Source organism: Elephantulus edwardii, unplaced genomic scaffold (genome assembly GCF_000299155.1).
Source record: "Elephantulus edwardii isolate Elephantulus edwardi_28Jun2011 unplaced genomic scaffold, EleEdw1.0 scaffold00086, whole genome shotgun sequence".
Taxonomy (NCBI): Eukaryota; Metazoa; Chordata; class Mammalia; order Macroscelidea; family Macroscelididae; genus Elephantulus; species Elephantulus edwardii.
This window is the reverse complement of record NW_006399836.1, coordinates 11,762,570-11,788,022: the sequence shown is the minus strand read 5'-3', so window position 1 is coordinate 11,788,022 and position 25,453 is coordinate 11,762,570. Positions and strand designations below refer to the sequence as shown.

Genomic DNA, 25,453 nt, shown 5'->3' with positions numbered 1-25,453 from the left:
TTAGCCATCTGAATGTCTTCTTCGGTGATGTGTCTGTTCATATCCTGTGCCTGTTTTTCAATTGGATTATTTACCTTTATCTTGTTGTGCTGCTCAAGTATTTTATAAATTCTGGATTTAAGTCCCTTATCTGATATGTCATTACCAAACACTTTTTCCCAGTCTGTGGCTTCCCTTTTTACCCTGTTGGAGACGTTTTTGGATGTGCATAAGATGACATTTCTTAAGAAAACTACAGAGGCTATCAGCAGTGGTCTCTTTATTTTCTTAAGTCACTTTTAATTTGAACATGACCCTTTAAAATTAAACTGCTGAATTCAAGGGAGGCCTGGTGGCCTACTGGCAAGAAGCTGCACTGCAATCCTAGAAGTACACAGTTCAAACCCACCAGATGCTCTACTGGAGAAGGAGGTGCAATCTCGTCCTGTACCAGTCAGGTCCGATTTGATGGTATGCACACAAAAAAATAATAAAATAAAATGAATTAAAAATTATACTGCTGAATTCAACGCTTGAATACATGCAACATTCATCATTTTCTAGCACTGCTTTCCAATTTTAGTCATCCCTACGTTCATGCACTCCCCTGTATTTCAGCATTTTCAATGTAATTAGAGGGTCTGCTCTTACTAAGACATAGTTAAGGTATTAATTAATAATTACTAATAAGGCATAGTTAATAATGAACACTGACACCACTTTATGTACCAATAAACATGAGAGGCAAAATTTAAAAAACCATGTGCTACTAACTTACAATTTTTTTCTTTGATGGTGATAAAGAAAATTGGCACATTTTTGTTCCAACACAAAATAATATTCATTTTATGAAAATCAGCCTGTTTAAGGATCATAAAATAAATATGCACTTAGCTCCATCCCTACATATAGTTTATTCCTACATGTTTTAATAAATTATTTTTATAAGTAGTACTGTGCTTCATTGATTATGCAAAGGCGTTTGACTGTGTGGATCATAACAAACTGTGGCTGACTCTGAGAAGAGTGGGAATCCCAGAATACTTGATCATGCTAATGCAAAACTTATACTTGAACCAAGAGGCAGTTGTCAGAACAGAGCAAGGAAACACTGCATGGTTCAAAATTGAGAAGGGTGTATGCCAGGGATGTGTCCTGTCTCCATACCTTTTCAACCTGTATGCAGAACAGATTATCCGGGAGGCTGGACTCTATGAGGAGAAATGTGGTATCAGGATTGGTGTTAGATCTATCAACAATCTGCGTTATGCAGATGACACAAACCTGCTTGCTGAAACTGAGGAGGACCTGAAGCACTTGCTGCAGAGGGTCAAGGACTGCAGCCTCCAATACTGATTGAGGCTCAATGTCAAGAAGACAAAGATTCTCACCACTGGGCCAACTGGCAGCCTCAGGATGGATGGTGAAGAGATTGAGATTGTTCACAGCTTTAGTTTGCTTGGCTCCACAATCAACACTCTTGGCACCAGCAGCCAGGAAATTAAAAGATGTATTGCGATGGGAAAGTCTGCTGTTACGGACCTCTCTAAAGTACTCAAGAGCAACGGTGTAAAAAAAAAAAAAAACAGAGCAACGGAGTGTCTCTGGAGACAAAGGTGAGTCTGGTACAGGCCATGGTCTTTGCAATCACTTGTTATGCAACAGAGAGCTGGATAATGACCAAGGAGGATAGAAGGAGAATTGATGCTTTTGAGCTTTGGTACTGGAGAAGAGTGCTGAGGGTGCGATGGACTGCTAAGAGAACAAACAGATTTATCCTGGAGAGGGTTAAACCGGGCTGCTCCTTGGAGGCAAGGATTCTGAGGCTTCATCTGACATACTTTGGTCATGTTGTAAGGAGAGACTGGTCCTTGGAGAAGGACATCATGCTTGGGAGGGTGGAGGGCAGGCGCAAGAGGGGAAGGCCCTCTGGGAGATGGATTGATTTGGTGACTGGGGCAATCAGAATGAATGTGTGGAAGGCAATGAGATTGGCACAGGACAGAGCAGAGTTTAGGGCTGTTGTATATAGAGTCGCTATGAGTCGCAAGCGACTCCACGGCCCATAACAACAACAACAACGACATACATATATAGTAAACAAATCCAAAAAAGCGCAAATACCATACAATGAAAAGTCCTCTCCTATACCTCTATTTTTAGAATAGTATCCCCATATAAGACAAGTTCCAAAAGGCACAACGAGTATACAATGAAGTCTTCTCCTATGCCCCTTTTTTACTATTTTTTTATAGTAAACATTTCAGAATTCATGGACCATAATATTCCTTTTTGTCCCTTTATTATTTTTTGTGTGTATACCGTCAAATCGGATCTGACTGGTACAGGAAGAGATTGCCCCTCCTCCAGCAGAGCATCTGTTGGATCTGAACTGCGTTCCTCTGGGATTCCAGTGCAACTTCTTGCCACTAGGCCACCAGAGCTCGCCCCCTGTTCCACTATTACTCAGTACTCCCTTTCCTGAGGTGGCCCATGTAATGTGTCGTGATTCCTAGAAAAAGAGGCTATGTTTCCTTCTTTCTTTACACGGAATGTCTTACGGACTGTCAAAAGAATAAACAAGTCTGTTGGGCCAGATGATGAAACTTTGTCTCACATTCTATGGGCATGCTGTCAAGAGAGGTCTGTCCTAGGAAAAGACATCATGCTTGGAAAGGGAGAAAGGGTAGAGAGAGGAAGAACCTTGACAAGACAGATTGACATGGTGACTGAAACAATGAGCTCAAGTCTATCAGAGACAATGAGGAAGGCACAGGAGAGAGCAAGGTCCAGATCTGTCGTCTCACATACTCTCTGCATATTGCTAGCAAAGAACCTGAAAGGCAGAGTTAAACTGTCCAAAGGCTTTCCAAGGTTGAAATCTTTACAGAAGCAGACTGCTGTTACTGTTAAGTTCCCAGAGTCAGAACTGACTCATAGTTGACTCTCCCAGGAGGTTTGCAGAGGCTATAAATTGCACCAGAGGAGACTGTTCACTCCTGCACGTGCCTTGCTTGGAGTCAGCAGCACAATTCCTTACCCCTAGGCCCCGAGGACTCCCTCTGGCATGGCCCTGCCCTAGCAGCAAGTGCCTAGCCGCCACACCACCAAACATCCCGTGACAGTCACATTCAAAAACAAGATCCTGGGCTCCTCTGTCAGTGCTGACTGTAAATCTTTACAGTAGCAGACTGCCATCCTTCTCCTATGGATGTGAACTTCTGACTTGTCCGGTACTAACCCAGTACGTTATGCACTACACCAGCTGACTCCTTGATAGTCGGATTAAACCTGACTAAAACACAAATCAATTGCCCAGACATTCCACAGTAGGTCATCTTCTGAAAACCCATCAGTGAATCACCGAACACTCATCCAACCTAGTTCTTTTAATGGCTACATGATTGTACATGGTCTGACTATAGCTTATTTTCTTTAATAAATTTCTAGCCCAAGAGCAATTAAGCTGTTTTCCACTTTTGGCCTTTTCAAGTAATACTACACTATGTATTCTTAGGTGTGATACTTTCTGCAGGGTTCTAGAGATGGAATCACAGCATCAAAGCACACTCACATCTTGGCTTTTAACAGACACTGTTGCATAGCTATCCAGGGAGGATGGACCTTCTTCACTCTTATCAGAAATACCTGTTTCCTTAGCTTATCAAATTTTCATTACCAAATGTTACTAATACAGAATCACTCCACACACTCCACTCCACACACTCCTCAAAGAACTTCAAGTTCCTGCAAGCCTCCAGCGTGCCTGGGTCTGCAGCCCTGTGCACTCCTACAGCACTGGCAAGTGCAATGCTGAAACGGTGTGAGGCCTTGCTCTACACCATCCATGGAGGAGGTTACAGAAATGTCAGGCAAGTGGGGGGAAACAAACAAACAAAAAAACCTTCAAGTTCCAAAATGATAGTCCTCTAACTGTAGCCAGAGTTTCAGCTCTGTGTTAGCGCATCACAACTATTCCAATGCTGTGAAATGAATGAATGACCAAGCACAAGGCCTTCCAAGAAAGGATAAGCCTTTCTATACATTATGTAATGGGAGAGATAGAGATAGAGATAGAGAGAGAGAGAGAGAGAGATATGTGTGTGTGTGTATATATATAATTTTTTTTTACTTTTCATATAAAGAACGATAGTGGTGATACATTAGCACTTTTTCCCTTTTAGACATGGAAAAAAGAAGAAAGAATGGATGAGCTGATTTGATTCTGAGCTAAAATGATTTCTCCTAAAGGTTTTTAGAAAACAGAAAGCATGTGTATCTGTTTTATATACTTAATTACCATCTTACCTTAAATAAGGAATATTATCACTCTGTCTAATTAGTGGTATGTCCACTGGCTTAATTACTGAGCTTGTCTGTGCCCTTATTTTCATCTATAAAAGTGAATAGTAATACTCTCCACCTCACAAGGTTGTTGGGAGTATTAAATAAATTACAACTGTACATGTAACACACCTCTAAGAGTGCGTGGCCTACAGTATGTGCTAGAATAGTTGTCGTGCAGCACAGAAAAGCACCAGAGACCATGGCCAGAACCAGTGGGTCAGTGCCTCTATTCAGCTCCCGGAGGAGAGAGGAAGATTCCTTCCCTGAAGCAGTCATGGGGTTCTTATACACAACTTTCAGAAAGTCGACTCCCATCATGCATCCCACATAATTACACAGACAGTCAGCCCCTCACTCATTCATCTGCTCATGTGTGATAGCAGTGATCCTCCTGTAGAGAACTGGGCATAGCTGGTGAATCTTTCCATGATTACTGTATGCTACACCACGCTGAATGCTGTGCCATCCTGGATGCTGTACCACCCCCAAACACTGGACCACTCCCAGACACTGTACCAACCTGGATGCTATACCATGCTGGACGCTGTACCAATCCTGAAAGATATACCACCCTGGATTGCTGTACCACCCTAGATGCTATCCGACCACTGGTCAGTATATATCTCCTGTCCCTGATACCCTCCACTATGCTGTAACAACCACCAAAATGTATAATGCTGATAACAAGGCCCAATAACTCTTCCACGCACATTATACTTACTGAATTCATTTATTTAATCTTTATAACCATGGAAGGAGGAGTGGCATCCACTTCCATAATAGTTTGCCTCCAGAAACCCTATGAACCTGGAAAGAGGATGAAAGGCACCCAAGCGTCAAGGACTCTCCTTGCTATGGTTGCTATGACTCGATGGCACTTAACCACAACAACAACACAATCCTTATAACAACCTTGTGAAGTAGAAACTACTAATATCACTATTTTAGTATTACTTTCACTTGAAAAATTAAAACAGAAAGGGCTTAAGTAACTTACCCCAAGGACACAGTTACGTAGATTTAGAAAATTAATTTTAATTCAAGTAGCCTGATGTCTGAGCCTAATATTCTAATACTGTGTAATAACTTCTCTGATAGAGGTATAATCATGTTACTAAAGCACTGTTTTAAGGTATACTCTGTGCATACTTCTACCAGAGCAATTATCGCCCAGAATGGAAAGTCTGTGTACATTTCTTTCTACAATACAAACTCAAGTCTTCCTCATCACTGTGCCAAGTACCTAACATTACAGGACTCAGTAAATCCAACTAAGGTTTAGGTTAAAAGGTGGAAGAAGAAAATATCCTATTCCTCAGATCTGACTTTACATTTCCTGCGTTAGTGCTCTTCCCAGGGCTGTATGCCAACATTGCAGAAGCCCTCAACTCCTCACTGACAAAATCTACATCTCAAAAGAGTGTATATTCCCTGATCCCAAACTGCCTCTGATATGCATGCACCTGGAGTACTGGGTCAGCGCAGAGATGCCCGTCATGGCTCCTGCTGGAGAGGATGCCAGCAGTTCATCTCCCACCCCCAGCAGCCACTAGCATGGATCAGTGGCTCTTATCAGGAACACGGAGTAATTTGAGCCACCTGCCAACCCGTCTCTCGGCTGCTAGGACAGGCGCTTTCTGCTATCAGGTTGCACAAATGCCTGGAAACCTTACACCGGGTGTGAAGGAAGAAGCAATAAGGGAAACAACACAGCATCTGGTGGTCTGCCTGCTTCCATTTACTCCCTACAGAAGGAATACATACAACCTGTGCAAGCCAGGTCACAGAGACCACGCAGGCCTAATGCACCCACAGCTAAGCCAGGGAACTTAATGATGCTCTGCAGACATGAAGGACAGAGGCGGCATCAGCACTCATCCCCTCCCACCCCACTTCCAAGCCGCCAGAGTGCCACTGTCCCTATAAAGTTCAGGGGAAGACAAAGACCACCGTAGAAGCCAATTCGGAAAAGGAGTCTGAAGGTTAACCGAGCAGTAAAGTCTAAACTTGAACTCGCTCTATGTCTGAGTTAGAGTCCTTTACTGACATGTATAATATTTCCTATTCGTTGAACTACATCTACGTCTTTTCCATCGAGTCTCAGTGGCACAGAGGCCACATTACAGCAAAAAAGAGAATTCCCTCAACCCCAGGGCATTCCACGGACATAGCCATTAAGTGAGGCCAAAGGCAATTATAATCACCAACATGCAAACACCTCCAGGGAACCAAGCCTTCCCTGCCTCACAAATCAACACCAAACCTGTTCACGGAACAGCTCCTGACAGCCGTGGCAGGATGAACCAAGGTATTCTGGGTATTTGAGATATAAAAGATGTCATACTGAATAAAATCACACTGCAGGGAGAGTCTCACATGCAATGACTTCAGGCAGATCCTGAGTATCATTACCAACTCGATGACAAATAGGATTGCTGACCCAAAATGTGCCCTAGAGAGCCGGAGAGAATGAGGAGCAGCTGACGGGGGGCAGGCAGAAAGCCGAGGAGGCCTGTCTTTTACACACACATCTCTAAGATCCATCAGTCAGGGATATGGAGGGCATTCACATGAAGGAAGGGAACACAGACTAGTTCTCTAACTCTGTGACCTCATGATCACATAAAAACACAGCAGCATACTAACATGCGATCCTGTACTAATCAGTCATACTTGTTATGCGCCATCAAGTTGCCGGTACATCTCAGTGATCCTATGTCCAACAGCTCTGAACCCTGCCCTATCCTGAGCCAATCTCATCATCTCTGACAAACTAATCCCATTTCTCCAGTCACTGAGTCAATCCATCTCATTCTGAGTCTTCCTCTCCTGTGCTGTCCATCCGCTCTTCCAAGCATGATGTCCCTCTCCAAGGACTGGTCCCTCCTGGCCACAGGCCCAAAGTATGTGAGAGAGAGCATAAAAATCCTAGCGTCAGGGAGCTCCGGTGGGCTAGTGGCAAGAAGCTACACTGTAATCCCAGAGGTACGTGGTTCGCATCCACCATACGCTCTGCTGGAGGAGGAGGGGCAATCTCCTCCTCTACCAGTCAGAGCCAATTTGACGGTACACACAAAAAATAATAAAATAAAAATTTAAAAAATCCCAGCCTTCAGGGAGCAGCTTGATTTTACCCTCTCCAGGACATACCTGTTTGTTCTCCTGGCAGTCCATTATATATGTACAGCACTCTTTTCCAGCACAACTCAAAGGCCCTGATCCACCTTCTATCATTCTTAGTCATTGTGCAGCTCTCTGAAGCATAGCAAGTAACTGCAAAGATCATGCCCTGGATCAGGCGCATCATAGTCGCCAGACTGACAAGTGTTGCTTCTCAGTACTCTGGAGAAATCCCTGACAGTAGATTTTCCCAAAGCAATTTGGTTTTTGATTTCTTGACTGATAGTGCCAAGAGTGTTGATTGTAGAACCAAGCATGCTAAAGTTATTAACGATCTCAATTTCTTCTCTATCATGAAGCTGCAAATTGGCCCAGTGATAAGTATCTTTGTTTTCTTGATATTGAGCTTGAATCCATATTGAAGACTACAGTCCTTGAAGCATACACCTCCTGTCCTCAGTTTCAGCAAACAAGGATAGGAATAATGTTGGTTGGAGTTTTCCTCCAATCCTGATGCCACATTTCTTCTCATAAATTCCAGCCTCCCCAATGATCTGTTCTATATATAGACTGAAAAAGTATAGAGATAGGATGTATCCCAGATGGACACCTTTCCTGATCCTAAACCATGCAGTGTTTCCCTGCTCTGTTCTGACTACTGCTTCCTGGTCTAACTATAGGTTTTGTATGAGCACATTTAAGTGTTCTGGGATTCCCATTCTCCTCAAGGTCAGCCACAGTCTGTTATGATCCAGTCAGATGCCTTTGCATAGTCAATGAAACATGGATAGACAGTCCTCTGGTACTCTCTGCTTTCTGCTATGATGTCCCACGTTTCACAGCCTCTTCTAAACCGACTCAGCTTCCACATCTGGTAGTTCTCTGTCAAAGTACAGTTCCAGTCATTTTTGGATAATCTTCAGCAGGATCTTGCTTGTGTGTATTTACTGTTCAATAATTTCCATACTTTCGGGTCACTTTTTAGAATGGGAATAAACATAGGGATCTTTCAGTCAGTTGGCAATTTCTTAGCATAAGCTGGTGAGCATATCCAGAGTAGCATCTGTATGCTGAAATATATCAATTGGTATTCCATTCATCAATTCCTGAGGCAAGCAGAGACATTTAGACATCCTTCAACATAATGGCAACAGGCTTTTGTTTTGTTTTGTTGGTAGTGTTGGGATAAGGGGGTATTTTTATTACAGTAGACCTGAAGAGAATAGTCTTAATACCAAAAAGGTAACAAATAAACAACCTAAAATTTTTAAAAAAAAATCTACAAATATAAAGGGATGTGGTGAGCACAGAAAAGAGAGTGGGTGGGTGAGAGAGAGTATGAGAGAAAGAGAGACACTCTAGATGTCACTTGAGAACAAAAGTAGTCTAACCCAAGTTATGGTATTTTTAATTGTCTCATATGACACATAGGGAGCTCTGGTAGCGTAATGGCAAGAAGTTGCAATGCAATCCCAAAGGCAAGCAGTTCAAATCCACCAGATGCTTCACAAAGCAAAGGTGAGTAACTCTCTAGAAGGTCAGCTATTAGTCAATTCCAACTCAATGGTATACAACAACAACATATCATGTAAAAACTGGACAAACAGTGATGTCTTTAAGTGTGGTGTGGGCAAGGAATATTGAGTGTATACCACGGACTGCCTGAAGAGCAAATCAGTCTTGGAAGAAGGACAACCAGCACACTCTTTAGATAAAGCTGGACAGACGTGGTCCCACATACTTTAGACACGTAATGAGGAGGGACCAGCAGGATCAGTCTCTGGAGGAGGACACTATGCTCGGTACAGGATAACTGAAAAAGAGGAATGCACTGACATCTGGCTGCAATGACAGGCTCAAACACAGTAACCGAAGGACCAACCAGTGCTTCTGTTGTACAAACATGGTCACTAGGGACCAGAGCTGACGCTGTAGCCTCTAACAACAATAATAAAAACAGTCATTCTGTGTAGGGAGTTCCAGGGGCGAGTCAGTAAGAAGCTGCACTGTGGACCAAAGTGGACAATGCAAATGTACCAGCTGTTCCAAGAAGAAAAACAGGCAATCTTCTCCCCTGTGGTTTACAGTCTTTGAAAACCCACTGGAAGATCAGCTATGAGTTTGTTTCAAAGCAACTGGCCATGACTTTAGAGTTTTGAGAGTTATTCTATGTAGAACGCCTATTATATGTCAGTCTCTGAACTAAGTACACTACATACACATCAGTTTTACTTGCTACACTAATCCTAAAAGAAATATTATAAAAGGCTAGGATTTTGAAGAGCCATCTCACATATTTTGGCCATGTGGCCAGGAGCGACTGGTCCTTGGAAAAGGACATCATACTTAGAAGGACAGAGGGACAGGGTAGGAGAGGAAGACCCCAGATGAGACGGACTGATACAGTAACTGGGACAATGGGGGTAGGTGAGTAAGACTGGCTCAGGATAAGGCAGGATTCTGAACTGCTGTATATAAGGTCACTATGCATCACAGGCAACCTGATGGCACGTAAGAACAATAATAAGGCTTAGAAAAGTTACATAACAAAACAAAAAACCCTGTGCTGTGCAGCAGGAAAGTTGAGAGCCTAACTCAGGTATAAGTGCAAAGCTCATCCCAATAACTTTTATTATCCTAGAGTGTAAAAAAAAAAAAATAATTTCCTCAGCATGACACTAAAAAAAAAACTACTATTAAAAAGCTAATACATTTTACAACATTTAAAAAATCTCACTTAAAGGCAGAAAGTGATAAAGAAAAAATAAAGTATGCTAATGTTTATGTAAAAAATGTTCAGGGGAAGAGTAAAACATAAATGAGTAACAGTTTCTACTTGTTTGGAGAAGGGGAGACTTGTGAAGATGGGAAATAGGCATGAGGAATCGTGTCACTAAATAAAGTCTTAAAGATTTGAATTAGGAATGATGCAGGGGTGAGAAACCCAGGCACAGATATGGGTTTGATCAAATTAAGTTTGGAATAGGCACAAAGTCTTGGAGTCCTATCAGATGCTAGTACTGAAAGTAAAATACAATAGTTAAAATATATATTAAAGTGGCCTAGTGGCAAGAAACTGCACTGCAATCCTGAAAATACACAGTTCGAATCCACCAGAAGCTCACCTGGAGAAGGAGGGGCAATGTCCTCCTGTGCGACCACACACAGCAAGGAAATGGGACACACACACACACACACACACACACACACACACAGATACATACACTCTCACTCACTCCTGGGTATCTATCAATCACAACACTTTCATCTTTCATACCACTAACAAAAACCACAAAGGGCCCTGAGAAGTGCTTCCATTAATGCTTAAGTCTGAAAGGAAGTGCTATTAGAAGTTAACCAACTGCCTTCAACACTATAAACACAGCCAGCTCAAAAACAAAACTGTTGTAGTCCAAAATGTATCTATTTAGTATTGCAAAAGGCAGCAAAAGACTCAAAACACAAAGACTAGAGGTTACAAAGGAGGTATCTACAATACATAACGTAGCTGTGATGGTAAAGTAGCCTGTGGTTGGAGTCCACCAGCTGCTCCAACAGAGAAAGACAGGCATTCTTCTCCAGTGCAAATGTACAGCCTCTGAAAGCCTGCTGGAGGGTCAGCTTTAAGTGGATTCCAACTTGACAGCACATAACAGCGCAATAAGTAATGAGAAACGGCAGGGGAGGGGGTGAAGCAGCCAATGAAAATATTCATGTCCAAACCCAAAGAGACTCTAAATATGACCAGCATTACAAAGTCTCAGAGGACAGCAAAATTAGTCAAAACTGCCTATTAAATCAGACTACAAATATGAATGCAACCTACAAAACAAGCAGTAAAATCTGGATGACTATAAAAGCAGACATCTATATAATGCACCAGTTGAGAACTAGACAGTATTCCTCTGCATTCTTACAAGGCTGCCTCTCTCAGAGACAGATGGGCAGCATAAGAGTAGAGTGGCATTTTCAAAACCAAGTTACTACCAACTCCCTGCAAACCTTGCCAAAGCTCCCACTGAGAGGCAGCCATTGTGGAAAACTTCTGAAATTCTAACAAACTCCTCAAAGCCATTGTACCAGCCACTGACAGTGACAGTGTTCCTGGAAGCTTGTATGAGGTGCAAACCAATGAGTTAAGCTTTGTGGATGCTGAGGGCAGCCACAAAACATCCTCTTATTTTGCCAGTTCTTGCTTTGAAATCACACAGTCCTACTGTCTCAGCCCCTAGAAACCCAGAAACAGCAGGTGGAAGCTGCTGAAGCCACAGATTCAGACTGAACAGGGGGTGAGAGACCTCATTTACAAACACGGCGGTGGGCAAGAAGGGAGAAAATTGCAATTCCTGCCTTTCATGCAAAATGCTCACCCACCCTTTTGAGATTATTAGTGGAGCACTGAGCTGCAGAAGAGGGAGGAAAGGAAACTGCAGGCTGTTAAGTGTGACTGTATAAAAAGCCCCAAGAGAGGATGACCTACGAGGCTAAGTTCCATCCAACAAGGACGAACTACGCAGCTGCTTTTCTACTTGCCAGATAATCCAAGCTAAATACAGGAGGCCCACCAAGAAACCTCAACAGCTCCCAGAAGATGGACCAAAGTCCTCTTGTCTCAGAACAAGTCATATCCCTAAAATGAACCTGTAAGTGAAAACCATACAGGTCTACTCGGAAAGCATTCTGGCCGAAAGGAATTAACACCTCCTTCTCTGGACAGCTGCCAATCCACAGAGGCAAAAGCTGCTCAAAATAAAGCAATGGGAAGACTTTCCCATGAGCCTCCATTCCAACTCAAGCAGTAGCTAGAGTCCACATTCAGTTTCCACAATGCCAGGTCCTCGTCTGCTGGTCCTCTAGTTCTTTTTTTTTCCCCCAAGTTGCAATACTGAAGGATTTTTTTAAAAAAATAATTTTAATGAACATTTACAGATAATTTGGATTTCCATTCATTCATTGCTGCACTTCTCTACCAGCCCAGCCCTCTCCTCCCACCCCCCCCTCCTCGTCCCCGTCCCCCAGTTCGCTCCTCTCTTTCAAAAGTAAAAGAAAGACTCCCTCCTGGTACACAATCCCCCCGCACCCCTCCCACCGCCCCAAGTACATTCCACTATGCAACCTTAATTGTAGACTCTTGTGATAACCATAATACCCTATCATACACCGCTTTTAAATTATTCAGTTTCAATGCAGTACACACAATTTATCCAGTTTTTCTCAGTCTTACCCCCACCCTGATATCAGTCCCATTTTACAGCAGTGGCACCATGCAATATTTGTCCTTTTGCAACTGAGATATTTCACTCAGCATAATGTCCTCCAGGCTCACCCATTTTGAATAATATTCTGTGAGTTCCTTGTTTTTCATCCTCTAGTTCTTTTAGCATGGCTTCTATCGTTGCCCCAACCCCTAGAACTGGGAGAGTCCCACAGTAAGCCCCACAGGGAATCATGCTTTCATGGTATTCTCAGTCAGGATCACACAAAATCAATACAGCCAGAAAGAAAATAAATGATATGTCTTCTCACTAACCATCCAATCTCCATACAAAACCTCTTTTCCTCAGCAAAGAAGACCCCAAGGAACCAGCCTCACAGTCGGGAAGAAATCCCACATCCCAGGGAGTCTTCTGGGGACATGATGGAACATACCCACATGGAAGCTGAAACCTCAAAGGCTCTTTCCCACCCTTGAGAAAATAGGTTTCTAAGCGGTTATTCAGCCATTATCATTTGGAAATCCAAGAAGGGCATCTACTTCCTAAGTGGTATTTATCATATTATCTGTGCTTTGAATCGCCTACCAAAATCTTTATATGCCACATATGTGCAGGATACATCAGAAGGAAATTACATTATGGCTGCTCCCGCACATTCCCCTCTAACTACTGGCTTTATTCATTCTCAATCACCTTAAAAGAGGAGCTCTGGTGGTCTAGTGGTTAGAAGCTGCACTGCAATCATAAAGGCCCGTGGTTTCAACCTGCCAGGTGCTCCGTAGGAGGAAGCTGGCCAATCTCCTCCTACACAATTTACTGCCTCTGAAAACCCCAGTTAGGGGTTAGCTATGGGTCAGTTCCAAAGGTGCACAACAACTAGTACATTAGCAAAGAAGCCTCAATGCTGGCAAACAGGTACAGAGGAGCCCACACCAGAAACAAAAAAAAGTGAAACTGGCCAGGGAAGCAAAGTACCAGAAATAAGAGAATCCTGTAAAAATATGTTTACGAATCAACTTCCAAAGCTGAAATGCAACAGAAGTCTATCAAGGTCAGGAGCCCTAGTGTCACAGTGGTTTAAACATTCTACTGCTAACTCTGAAAAAAGTCAACAGTCCAAACCCATCAGCAGTTCCACAGAAAAAAAGACATGGCAGTTGACTTCCAGACAGCATTGGAAGCTCAACGGAACTTGAGTTCTTGTCTCTCCTAGGGGTAGAGGGCCAGAGCAGAAGAGGAAGACCCTGGAGGAGATGGACTGACACACGGACTGTGACAAAGAGGTCAGGTGTGTCGGAGACAGGTTGGCTCGGGACAGGGCAGCATTCAGAGACACTGTTCATAGGATCGCTAGGAGTCACAGTCGACATAATGGCACAGAACAACAAGGGGTTGCTAGGAGTTGGAATACACCTGACAGCACTGAGTTTGGGATTTGACTATCAAGCTTCCTCATTTTTAAACAAACAGAGTCATCTGGAAAACAGCATGTATTCTATGAGGTGTCTCGGCTAGCTAGGTATTTTTCCTAAATTCACAAAAATAAGCTCTAATATGGAGGAGGGGGAGGATGCTGTAATAGTTCACACAATCTGCTAGTGGAGAAGGGACAGGGTAGGGCCCAGCATCTGACCCATCGGTTCTTACTCCAAATGGTGGCGATTACCCTGCAACTACAACACTCCAGAACCCGTCAGCGCCACTCCAAAGGGAAGATCAACAGACTGCTCCACTGAACTGGAACAGGTTAGCGCTAATCGTGCCTCTCACTGTGCTGTTCCACCCCTTCCCTACCCGGACTGTCACAAAGGAGCTTTATATACACTTACACGTGCACTCAATTAATATCTAAGCACAGGAAACGAAGTATAAGGTTGCCATGCCTACTCAACACATTTGGCTGTTACATTCCACCTCAGCTTCTGTTTTTAGAGGTCCCTCCCTCACCCTTAACCTCTGATACCAATGGAAAGATCAGGTAGCATTCAAATATCACACAACACCAGCCTTCATAAGAGCTGCAAAGCAGACCAAGGGCCAGACCCCCCAGGGAAAATCTGGAGAAACAATTAAAGACATCTGCAGGCCCAACGGAAGAGTGAGAAGACAAAGGCCAATTCAACAAGAAAAATCTTCTCTGGCCTATTCTGGGCCAGACAACATGCTAAATGCTAAGGAAAAAATTTAAATAAATGTTCACCTAAAGAGTAAATGCTGTAACACAGCTATGGGTGCAATAGTTCAGAAAACAGGAGGGGAGGATAGATAGAAGCAATCACAAAAGGCATCAGAGAGGAGAACTGATTCTTAGCCTGGGTACAAAATACACTGAGAGAAGAAAAAAAAATTCATTGAGGAAACACATCCCTGAGCATATGAACATACATGCAATGTCTATCTGTATGAATATCAATTAGCCTGGGTACAAAACACCATGAAGAAGCAAGTTCCTGGGCACAGACATGTGCACTGTGCATGTAATGTGTATGTGCCTGAGTATCAATTAGCCTGGATACAAAATACACAGAGGAAACTTTGGCGGTAAAATGGGGGGTAGGGGAATGAGGCTAGAAAAAGTAGGCAGAAATCAGGCCAGATGAACAGGGTAGGCCAAATGAGAGGATGGACTTTACCCTGGGGTCAAAGGCAAACTATCAAAATGATTTTAAGCAAGAATCTGCTCTTTTTGACAGAGTACTGCTAGCAGTCTAGAGAGCATGTCTGAAGAGACTAGAATGAAACCACAATAGCGATTACAAAGAAATGCAACTCCGTTTCCATAAACCAAATTAAGAACAAAAAGCACCCATCTGTTCAATGCAGCACATAAACCATATAAAACTTTAAACACAAACGATATTTCGCTGCTCCTGTACCCCATGCAGCACTGAAACAGCCAGCACACCGAACCTCAGGCTCCAGCAGGAAACCCTAGGTTCTGTGAAACATTTCATTTCCAGTGAAGGGACATGTGATTGTCATCCTTGTGTTGGTGGTGGTTCTGATTCACGGTGATCCCAGATGTGCAACTGGTCCTTGGAGAGGGACATCATGCTTGGGAGAGTGGAGGGACGGCGCAGGAAAGGAAGACCCTCGATGAGATGGATCGATTCTGTGATTGGGGTGGTGGGAATGAGTGTGTCTGAGACGGCGAGGTTGGCACAGGATAGAACGGCGTTTAGGGCTCTTGTACATAGGGTCGCTATGAGTCACAAGCAACTCGATGGCACATAACAACAACAAGTGAATACACCCCTTCCAGTCTCTAACAAGGGAGACTGCAGAGACAGAACACAGACCCCTCACCCCCTCTTCCACACTGGATGATGTGCAAATTAAGTTTACCAGTTTAACACTCTGCTCATCGCTGGTAGTTATCCACTCACTCTGGCACTTAATCAATCGGAAGCACGTTAACCACTCCACGCTGATCAAGCAGTGAACAGGAACAGAGTGAGTGCCGTATAGCAGGATATAAGACAGGCAAGAAATAAGCGTTCATTTCTGGGTTCCTTTCCAGGCACTTTAAGGGAGCTCAGTTCCTCATTAGAGCACACACTCATTCTCTAAACTCACAGAACTGGCCCTCAGTGATGTTAAAAATTTTGCTTAAAGGTCAAGTAAAGAGCTGTGGTATATGGTGGTTAAAGCACTCAGCTGCTAACCAAAAGGTCAGTAGTTTGACTCCACCAGCTGCTCAGCAGAAAAAGACGTGACACTGTTTCTGTACAGATTTTACACACGCAGAAACCCGACTAGGCAGTTCTACTCTGGACACCTAGGGAGTCGACAGGAGGTAGAACAAACTCACCCGCAAAAGGAAAGGTCATTCAGCCCATAGGGAGGAAGCCAGGATTCAAATTCGAGAAAGTGAATGTGTTCTTTCATTACATTCTGCCTAGGTATGAGTAACGGATACCATTACATATTTATGTTAGTAATAGTAATAATCATCTCCCCTTCAAGCACTGAAAAAACCGAGGAGACTCGGAAAGGAAACCCCGGCTAAGTGATCACAATGAATCTCCAGATGCTCTGTTTCAGACCGAATTGTGTCCCCAAAAATTTTATGTTGGGGGGGGATTATATGCTGCAAACTCTACCCTCTCTGCCTGTGGTTATAATCCCACTAGGGAATAAACGGTCTTTGTTATGCTAATGAGACAGGATTAGTGCATGGTGTGTGTTTGGAGCTAATCTCTTTTGAGATACAAGAGATTAAACAAGCAGGGGAAAGAAACAGAGATGGGGGAAAGAGATGCCAAGCCACATGAGTATCACCCAGGAGCAGAAACTCAAAAGAGACAAGGAAGGACCTTCCTCCAGAGGCAACAGAGAGAAGGCTTTTCCCAGAGCCAGGGCGCTCAATTCTGACTTCCAGCTTCCTAAACTGGGAGAAAGTTGGCTGGATTGTTAGTGATCCACTGTGGCATTTCTGTTACTGCAGCACTAGAGTGCTAAAACAGCTACTGGAAAAGATCACTCCTGGGTGCAAGAGCAAAAAAAAATAGATTCTAGTAATCAAAGCATCTTAACTCCTCCAGACAAATACTAGCATTTCTCATGCACTTTCCCCCTCAGACATCATTTGGGAAAACATGGTGGCTAACTGCTCATCCACGTTGTCTCCTGAATAACTCACTGCCCACACTACTTTACCCACCTAAATTAGAGAAATATGTCCAGGATTCACAAGGCAGTTCTGATCCGATTTGTCCCAATCCTGGCTCAAGCAGCTTTGCACTACCCTCCTAACTAGATCAGCGCCAGCCAATGGGTTTATTCAAGCTGATCTGTGATGGATTAGATAATGAAACTTTAGCCATGTAAGCTGCCTGCACATTTTGGGGCTGGAGGGGAGAATAATAAGAAACTCAATACTCCTAGGGGCCACCTCACACACCACATGCACATGCCATCCATCGCTCCATCTGTCTGCTCATGCTCCAATTACTGCCCTTCCATCAGCTCTGAAGTTCTTCCCTCCCGGCCTGAAGAAGTGCACATGTGTCCCAAAATAAGGATGCTCACTGGGTTTTACAAATATAAACAAAACTGCAAACAATGCGCTCACCACAACGGACTGTCTTTATTGCTTCTCGAAATTATTCATATGTGAGAGATGTCAAATGATGCTTCACTAGCAAACAGTCCTGTTTTTCCTAAGTGGTGGAGTGAATATCTCCTTCCCCACAGTCCTATAATCTGAGGCCTGTCTCCACCAGTCTGCTCTATAACAAAGTGAAAGCTAAATCTCTAGTTAGCATCTGTTTTATTCACATGTCATTGTGAGAGTGAAAAAAACAAAACAAAACCAAAAAAGCCCCACACATAGAAGATGGGAAGGAGTTGACAGGAATTCTCCTCAGGCTGATCTCTGGAGTCAGCCTGAAGAATAATTCTACTTTGAATTCAATCGACTCTCTCCTCAAAGACATCTTTCCTAGTTCTACATTTGAAGGTCTCTCCTGTGAAGCCTTTTAAAATTCAGTAATATTTACAGGACTATGCCTCCATTTCTTTACTGAAAGCATTTACCAATCTCTAGTGTACCTAACCCAAACAGGTAGAAATGAAAACTTTGATAGTTTTAGTGAGGTGCTACACATTAAGTTGCACGAAAGGAAAGTGTGTCAGTCTGTTATCTTTATAAATATATGCAGATAGCTGAAACTGAGGAGGACTTCATGCACTTGCTGCAGAGGGTCAAGGACTGCAGCCTTCAGTATGGACTGAGGCTCAATGTCAAGAAGACAAAAGATTCTCACCACTGGACCAACTGGGAGCATCAGGATGGATGGTGAAGAGATTGAGATTGTTCACAGCTTCAGTCTGCTCGGCTCCACGGTCAACACTCTTGGCACCAGCAGCCAGGAAATAAAAAAATGTATTGTGATGGGCAAGTCTGCTGTTAGGGACCTCTCTACTCAAGAGCAACAGTGTCTCTCTGGACACTAAGGTACACCTGATACATGGTCTTTGCAATCACTTGCTATGCATCAGAGAGTTGGACAATGACTAGGGAGGACAGAAGGAGAATTGACGCCTTTGAGCTGTGGTGCTGGAGAAGAGTATTGAATGTACCATGGACTGCCAAGAAAACAAACAGATCCATCCTGGAGAGGCTTAAACCAAGCTACTCCTTGGAGGCAAGGATTCTGGGGCTTCGTCTCACATCCTTTGGACATGTTGTAAGGACAGACAGGTCCTTGGAGAGAGACATCATGCTTGGTAGGGTGGAGGGACAGCACAGGAGGGGAAGACCCTCCATGAGGTGGACTGATTCAGTGACTGGGGTAATCGGGATGAGTGTATCAGAGGCAATGCGAATGGCACAGGATAGAGCAGGGTTCCCTCTCCAAGGAATACCATGTTCCATTTCAGCACCAAATACAAAATACAAGGGCTAAAGATACACCCACATGGAAGGAGAAAATCATCTAGAAACAAATCAATGGGATGATAAACCAGCTGAAGAATCAAACCAGTTACAAAGCAACAACAGGGTGCCTGGAGCTCCCCAAAACCAGGCGGACAGTCACCCTACTAGTAGAGACAACCACAACCGACCAACAACGGTTCCAGGCATTTGGCTAAGCTGGATTTATGACTGGGTTGTCAGAAGCAGTAACTGTGGGGGCCACTGAGTTGGTTTTGCGTGCATGAGCCCACACAGAACTGACAGGCATGCTCCCGCCCGGCAGCACCCCCCTCCCAGCGGCACCCCCATGCCCACTGCTATTTCAGCACACAGTGCAGTTACCTGCAGATGCAGTCCACAGACCAACACTTCACTGCCATACACAATTAAGGTGCACCACACCTTTTACAGCAGCACTTAAGTTCCTACAAAGTTACACTAAAACTGAATATTTGTTAAAGTGTTTGTATATATGAGAAACAAAGACAGAAAGAATCAAATTCCCAGTATATTTTATAAACCCCAAGTATTACATTCCTCAGACGTGCTTACATCTCTATTATCTATATATTTCACTCATTTCACTTTGCACCAAATTGTTGTTCAGTTGGGATATACCACCAGGAACCACTCATAGCTGACGCTCCAGCAGGCTGCAGAGGAAGTAAACTGCATGGGAAGAGATTACCTATCTTTGTCCCGCTTAACAGCTGGTGGATTCCAACCCTGTGCCACCAGAGTGCCCTTCTACCAGATTAAGAGTATGTGATCTCCATGTCCCCTTAAACAACTAATAACATTTCTCAAGCTACATTTCATGGTTTCAAAATGAACCTGTATTTCTCTCCCATTCCATGGCTCGGATTTCGTTGTTTGTAATACTATTGCCAGGGCTGGGTTAGCTGCCTGTTCCATTCGCATAAAGCTTCAGTCTACCCCTGAAGGTACCAATCCTTCCTCTTTCTCCCATTAACAACACCACCCACTTTCAGAGTCTCCACACTCCACTGTGGGAACTAATGATTTAGTTCGAAAGCTTAGTGGTTATAACTCAACGGAGCTCAGCTCCAGACTCCGAGGCTTAGACCTGTAACTCAATTTAGTGAGATGCTCTGGGAAACTAACCTCAATAAAAGGCTTTATTCTAGAAAAAGGGTTAATCCTTTGACATTTAAAGGGACGAGAGAATGTCAGATCAAGCTCTGGTGGCCTAGTGGTAAGGAGTTGTGTTGCCAACCCAATGGCAGATTCAAAGGCTCTTCAAATCCACCAGCTGCTCACTGGAGGAAAAGATGGGCAATCTCATCCCTTGCAACCTACTGCCTCTAAAAACTGCTGGAGAGTCAGCTGTGAGAGTTGGTTCAGCCTCTATGGCACATAACAACAACAACAACAACAGGGACTATCAGGAGCTCTCACAGCACAGTCCATAGCAAGATGCACTGCTAAGCCAAGAGCTGCATGTTCAAATCCATCAGAAGCTCCTCAGAAGAAAGATTTCACAGCCTGACAACCTGAGGGAGAGCTTACTATGAGTCAGAACTAACTCAATAGTAGTGAGTTCTGAGGTTAAGGGAATGTTGTGGTAACATCCTCCTCACTGAATTTCAGGATTTTTCTGATACTTAACTACATGTAAAATGCAAATTTCAACTTCAATTTAACAGGCAATGGACACTTACCATGAATCACAAAATGTTAGGTATGAAGAAGTACAAAGAAAATACAGCCCGTCTTACTAGGAAAACAAGAATAATAAAACAATTAAAGGACAATATGGAATGGTCACCAATACAACAGAAGATAAGCAGAGTATGTCTTCTGTAAGCTAAACAATCAGGGAAGTAATTCAGATGTGGTTGGTTGTTAACAAAAAGGTCAGTGATTCCCATCAACAAATGAATGGATAGAGAAGCTATGGTATATTCACACAATGGAATACTATACTGCACAGAAAAATAAGGAACTCATGAAATATTCTACAAAATGGGTGACCCTGGAGGACATTATGCTAAGTATCTCAGTCACAAAAGGACAAATATTGCATAGGGCCACTGTTGTAAAACGGATTGACATCAGGGTTGAGGGAATATTGAGAAAGAGGGGATAAATAATGTATAATGCACTGAAACAGATGAGGGAGAGAACTGTTTAAAAGTGATATATGATTAGGTATTATTGTCATGACAGGAGTCCAGAATGAAGGCTGCACAGTGGAGTAGACTTGGAGGGAGGAATTGCGTAACAATGGAAGAATTTTTCTTTTACTTTTCAAAGAGAAGAGCAAATTGGGTGGGAGTGGGTGGGAAGGGAGAAAAGTGCAACAATGAATGAATGGAAACTCTGAGTTTCTGTAAACGTTCATTAAAATTAGTTAAAAAAAAAGATCAGTGATTACACCTACCCAACAGTGCTGTGGAAGACCTGGCAACAGGGTCCTATAAAGATTAGAGACCAAAAAACACTATGGGCAGTCCTATCATGTCACAGAGCCCAAAATCAACTCAACAGCACCTAACAGCAACAAAAAGCTATCTGGTACAGCTTCAAGGACGAAGCCATAGCCTCCAAAAAACTCCACTCATGTTAATCTGTAATTTAAAAACACATGCATGCAGACAAAGCCATAGACTGAAAAAGGTTAGCGATACAAAGATTTTTTTAAGTCATTCAATTGGAAAATACTTACAAAGGGCCTACAGGTATCTCTAAAGCCACTCCATAGTACAAAGGGCTTGTGTTCAAGCACTAACCTACAGAATACCTGATGATCTGCAGATGTTAAGCCAAGAAAACCCTGAGGAAGAGTTCTATTCCGTAGTGCACTAGGTCCCCAGGTGTCAGAGTCAACTTGACAGCAAATAACAACATAGGCACCTCCAGGTCTCCTGAGCAGCATAAACTGTTAAGCACTTGACCTCCTAGTAAACCAAAAGATTGGCAGATCAAGTCTTGCTAGACACCTCAGAAGATGGGCTATTTCCTATAGGTCACAGGCCTTGCAAAACCCTACAAGTCCTACTCTGATATACCTGGGGTCACCACAGGTCAGAATCGCCTGGACAGCAAGCAGCCTGTTTACAGGCATCTCTACATGGCTGATCATCCTCCTCAACTCCCTTCTGACTTCTTCTCAAGCTCACCACGCACACTCCTTTCTCAATGCCTCTGCACCCACGGTTTCTCAGCCTTAACCCTCACTTCATCCAAAGGTCACCTACCAGAGAGGCCTTCTCTGACCACTTCTCCCTCCCTAATAATACTTGATTTCTTTATTGTCTGTCTCCTTCCCTCAAAGTGTCAGTTTCAGAGCAGGGACTCTGTTCACTGTTGTAGCCCTTGGGCTTTGCATACAGCAGCTGCTCAATAAACATTAGCTGACTGTATCTTAATTCTTCCACTGTAATTATCAGAATGATGTCAGAAAGTCCTGGAGCTGTAGGCTAAGTTATCATCCGTTTGCACATGATGACTTCTCTACTCTCAAGTACACCTTAAATTCCGACCTTCCCATAAAGCCTCCTCTGGCCATTTCTGTAAGAATAACCACCTACTTCTGCACTTAGAGGCCACTCTGGCTCTAAATTATGCAAACCCTTGCATCACTCATCTACCCTGTGGTAGCTCTACTCCTATTCCTCTAGAATGGAAATAACAAATCTTAAGTATATATACACACACACCCCTACAAACACAAACACGCACATACTAGATATTAAAAAGCCTTTCACTCATTTTCTCTCCCCATGTACCATAACAACAGGAAATTTTAACTATTTTTTGGTAGACAACTTAGACATCAATCTCTATAAACACTGTTTTATAACTATAAATCAAGGGCCAAAAAAAATGAGATTTTTTTTCAAAAATAATAACAAAAACCAAATACACTTCCAATGTGTCAATCAATGCACAGCAACCTTCCACCAGGTTTTAGAGGCTACACGTACATTTCGAAGTGGGAGATCTCTTTCTCTTGAGGAACAGCTAGTGGACTTGAGCCAATGACCTTTTGGTAAGCAGTGAAACATGTAACACACAACCACTGAGCTCCCAAAAGCCATATGGCAAGGTCAGCAATTCAATGATAAACTGAATATGTCAATCGCAGAGGCGCACGGTTCGAATCCACCAGATGCTCTGCCGGGGAAGGAGGGTCAATCTCCTCCTGTACCAGTCAGATCTGATTTGACGGTACACTCACACAAAAATAACAAAAATTAAAGAAAATTTTAAAAAAATTTCAAAAAACCTGAATATGTGAAACAGATTAAGGAAATAACAGCAGGAATGTACATGGTGAAAAATAAAGAGTATCCATGAACACACACAGTGAAAAGCAGATTCTCTATGGGCTAGTTCTAAGTCACCCATCTATACCCAAAGGATCTAATTCACTCCTTCCTCTGCCTGTCCCCTAAGTCCCAAAACACAGCTCCACTTCCAAATACAACTGTCCTCAGTCAATTTGAAGGCAGCCAGCAAATAATGGGTCCCAGGAGGAAAGGAAAGGAAGCTGGTAGAAACAATAAATTAATACATACAGACATAGCAAGTGGAACACGCACACTCTAGCACCCTCCTCTGCTCTTCCCTCTTTACCATCCACAGCTAACTCACCTCACCTGATGGCTCACCCACACTCCTCAAAATTTTTTCCCATGGTCCTGGGTGTTTAAGTCTCCCATCTCTTTGCCTGACAAAGTTCTAAAGGAGAACAGGGCAGGCAAACAAAACCAAAGAAATCACAAATAAACAAGAGAGTCACTTTATTCAAACCAACAGAAATTACAGAGTGGCCTTTGCAATGCAGACCAGAAAGCATACTGCAAACATGCCAGGCTCAAGTACAGCTCCGTCTCCAACACAGGAAGTCATGTAGGGCCTTGAAAAGCAAGGAGTACAGCACAGGAAGTCTTTAAGCTTTGCACAGATTTCCAAGGGGAGGTGCAATGGAGAGATCACAGGAATAGGAATTAAGACTGCCAGGCTGCTGCTGCTGCTTCTGGTTCTAGTTTCACAGCCTGGACTGTCTAGAAAAATTACTACCCATCTCTGGAGGTCTGATTCCTCATCTATATAATCAGGTGGGTAAGATCATGAACTTTGTAAACAAACCAATACAAATAAAAAAGTTAAAAAAAAAAAAAACACTTTTGAGAACTGAAAAGCTTTGGACTCATCCTCAGAAAAGTGAGGCACAGACACTATTTCACATAAGAATCTTCCAAGTCCACGCAAGCTAAGAGGCCCCAGAAAAGCTGTCTCTGGTCCCCACCCCCCCAACATTCTCTGATTGAGATTCTCTGAACAATTTGCTAGAAAGTGAGCCCTGCATTTCAATTAAGTATTTCCTGAACAGAAGATGTGAAACTTGCAACTAACTAACTAGGAAGGCACTTATCATCACTGTGTCTTCATTCCCTCCCAAATTATCAATCTTTGCTTCCACCACTCAGAACCTAGTCTAATCTAACTCTGCTTTTATAAACCCAGGTCGTTAAAAGGATGCAACTGACAACGCAGCTCCCTGGGCATCTGGAGTCTCTCTCTTCTTGGACTTACTGGCATGCTCTAGAAAAGTTAATGAGCCTCAGCGCCACGGTGTCCCTGCAAACTCCTCTGGACTTCTCATCCTCCCTGTACAACTGATTGAACCCACAATCGCAGCCACATACATCCCCTTTCGAGGAGTTGCCTGGCTTCTTTTTTTCTTCCTCTGCTTCCAACGCCGCTCACCTTGCCTATCTCAGAGCGTGCCCTGGGGTGGCTGAAAGGTCCTCCTCCCCCTCGGGGACCTTTCCCACCACTGCAGCCCCCATCCTCCACCCCAGCCCGGCCGCTCGCCTCTAGCAAACACACCGAGGGCTCCCCAGCTCGCCCCAGCTTCCATTTCACCCTCGGGAACTAGAAAAAGGTTGGGAGGAATGGAATCCATCTCAACCACCATGTTCAATTGTCCCCCAAAGACACACTCACGCGCTCTGTCCTCCTGGTCCTCTCTGGAAGCAGGACCCTCTGGGCACCTCGGAGCCCCCCTGCATCCCTCGCTGCCAAGCCCGAGCCCAGACCCCCTCCCCACCTACCCTCCTCCCTACCAGGCCCCGGCCGGCCCCCTCCCTCCTCCGATCCACGACCCCTGGGCGCCCGCCCGCCTTTCCAAGCCGGCGAGCCCCGGGCCTCCCCTCCAGACCCCCACGCCGCGCCCTCCCGCTAACGGGGTGCCCCGTCCCGCGCGGTCACCTGCATCCCGCCGCCTTCGGCCGCCGCCTCCTCGGTGCGCGGCCGCTTGCTCAGGCCGGGCTCGGCTCCGTCTCCTCCCCCTCCGGGCACCGGCAGCTCCAGCTCCGACTCCCGCTTCATCCCCCGG

The 25,453-nt window shown here is 43.9% G+C and overlaps 1 protein-coding gene across 1 annotated transcript in view; it reads right to left on the bottom strand.

Moving 5' to 3' along the window:
* Positions 1 to 25,446, bottom strand: part of RBFOX2 (RNA binding protein, fox-1 homolog (C. elegans) 2) — a 379,765-nt gene extending 354,319 nt beyond the window's left edge. Inside the window, 1 exon segment of the mRNA XM_006890161.1 lies at positions 25,327 to 25,446. Coding sequence (XP_006890223.1) covers positions 25,327 to 25,446 — 120 coding nt within the window.
* Positions 25,447 to 25,453: the final 7 nt, after the last annotated feature.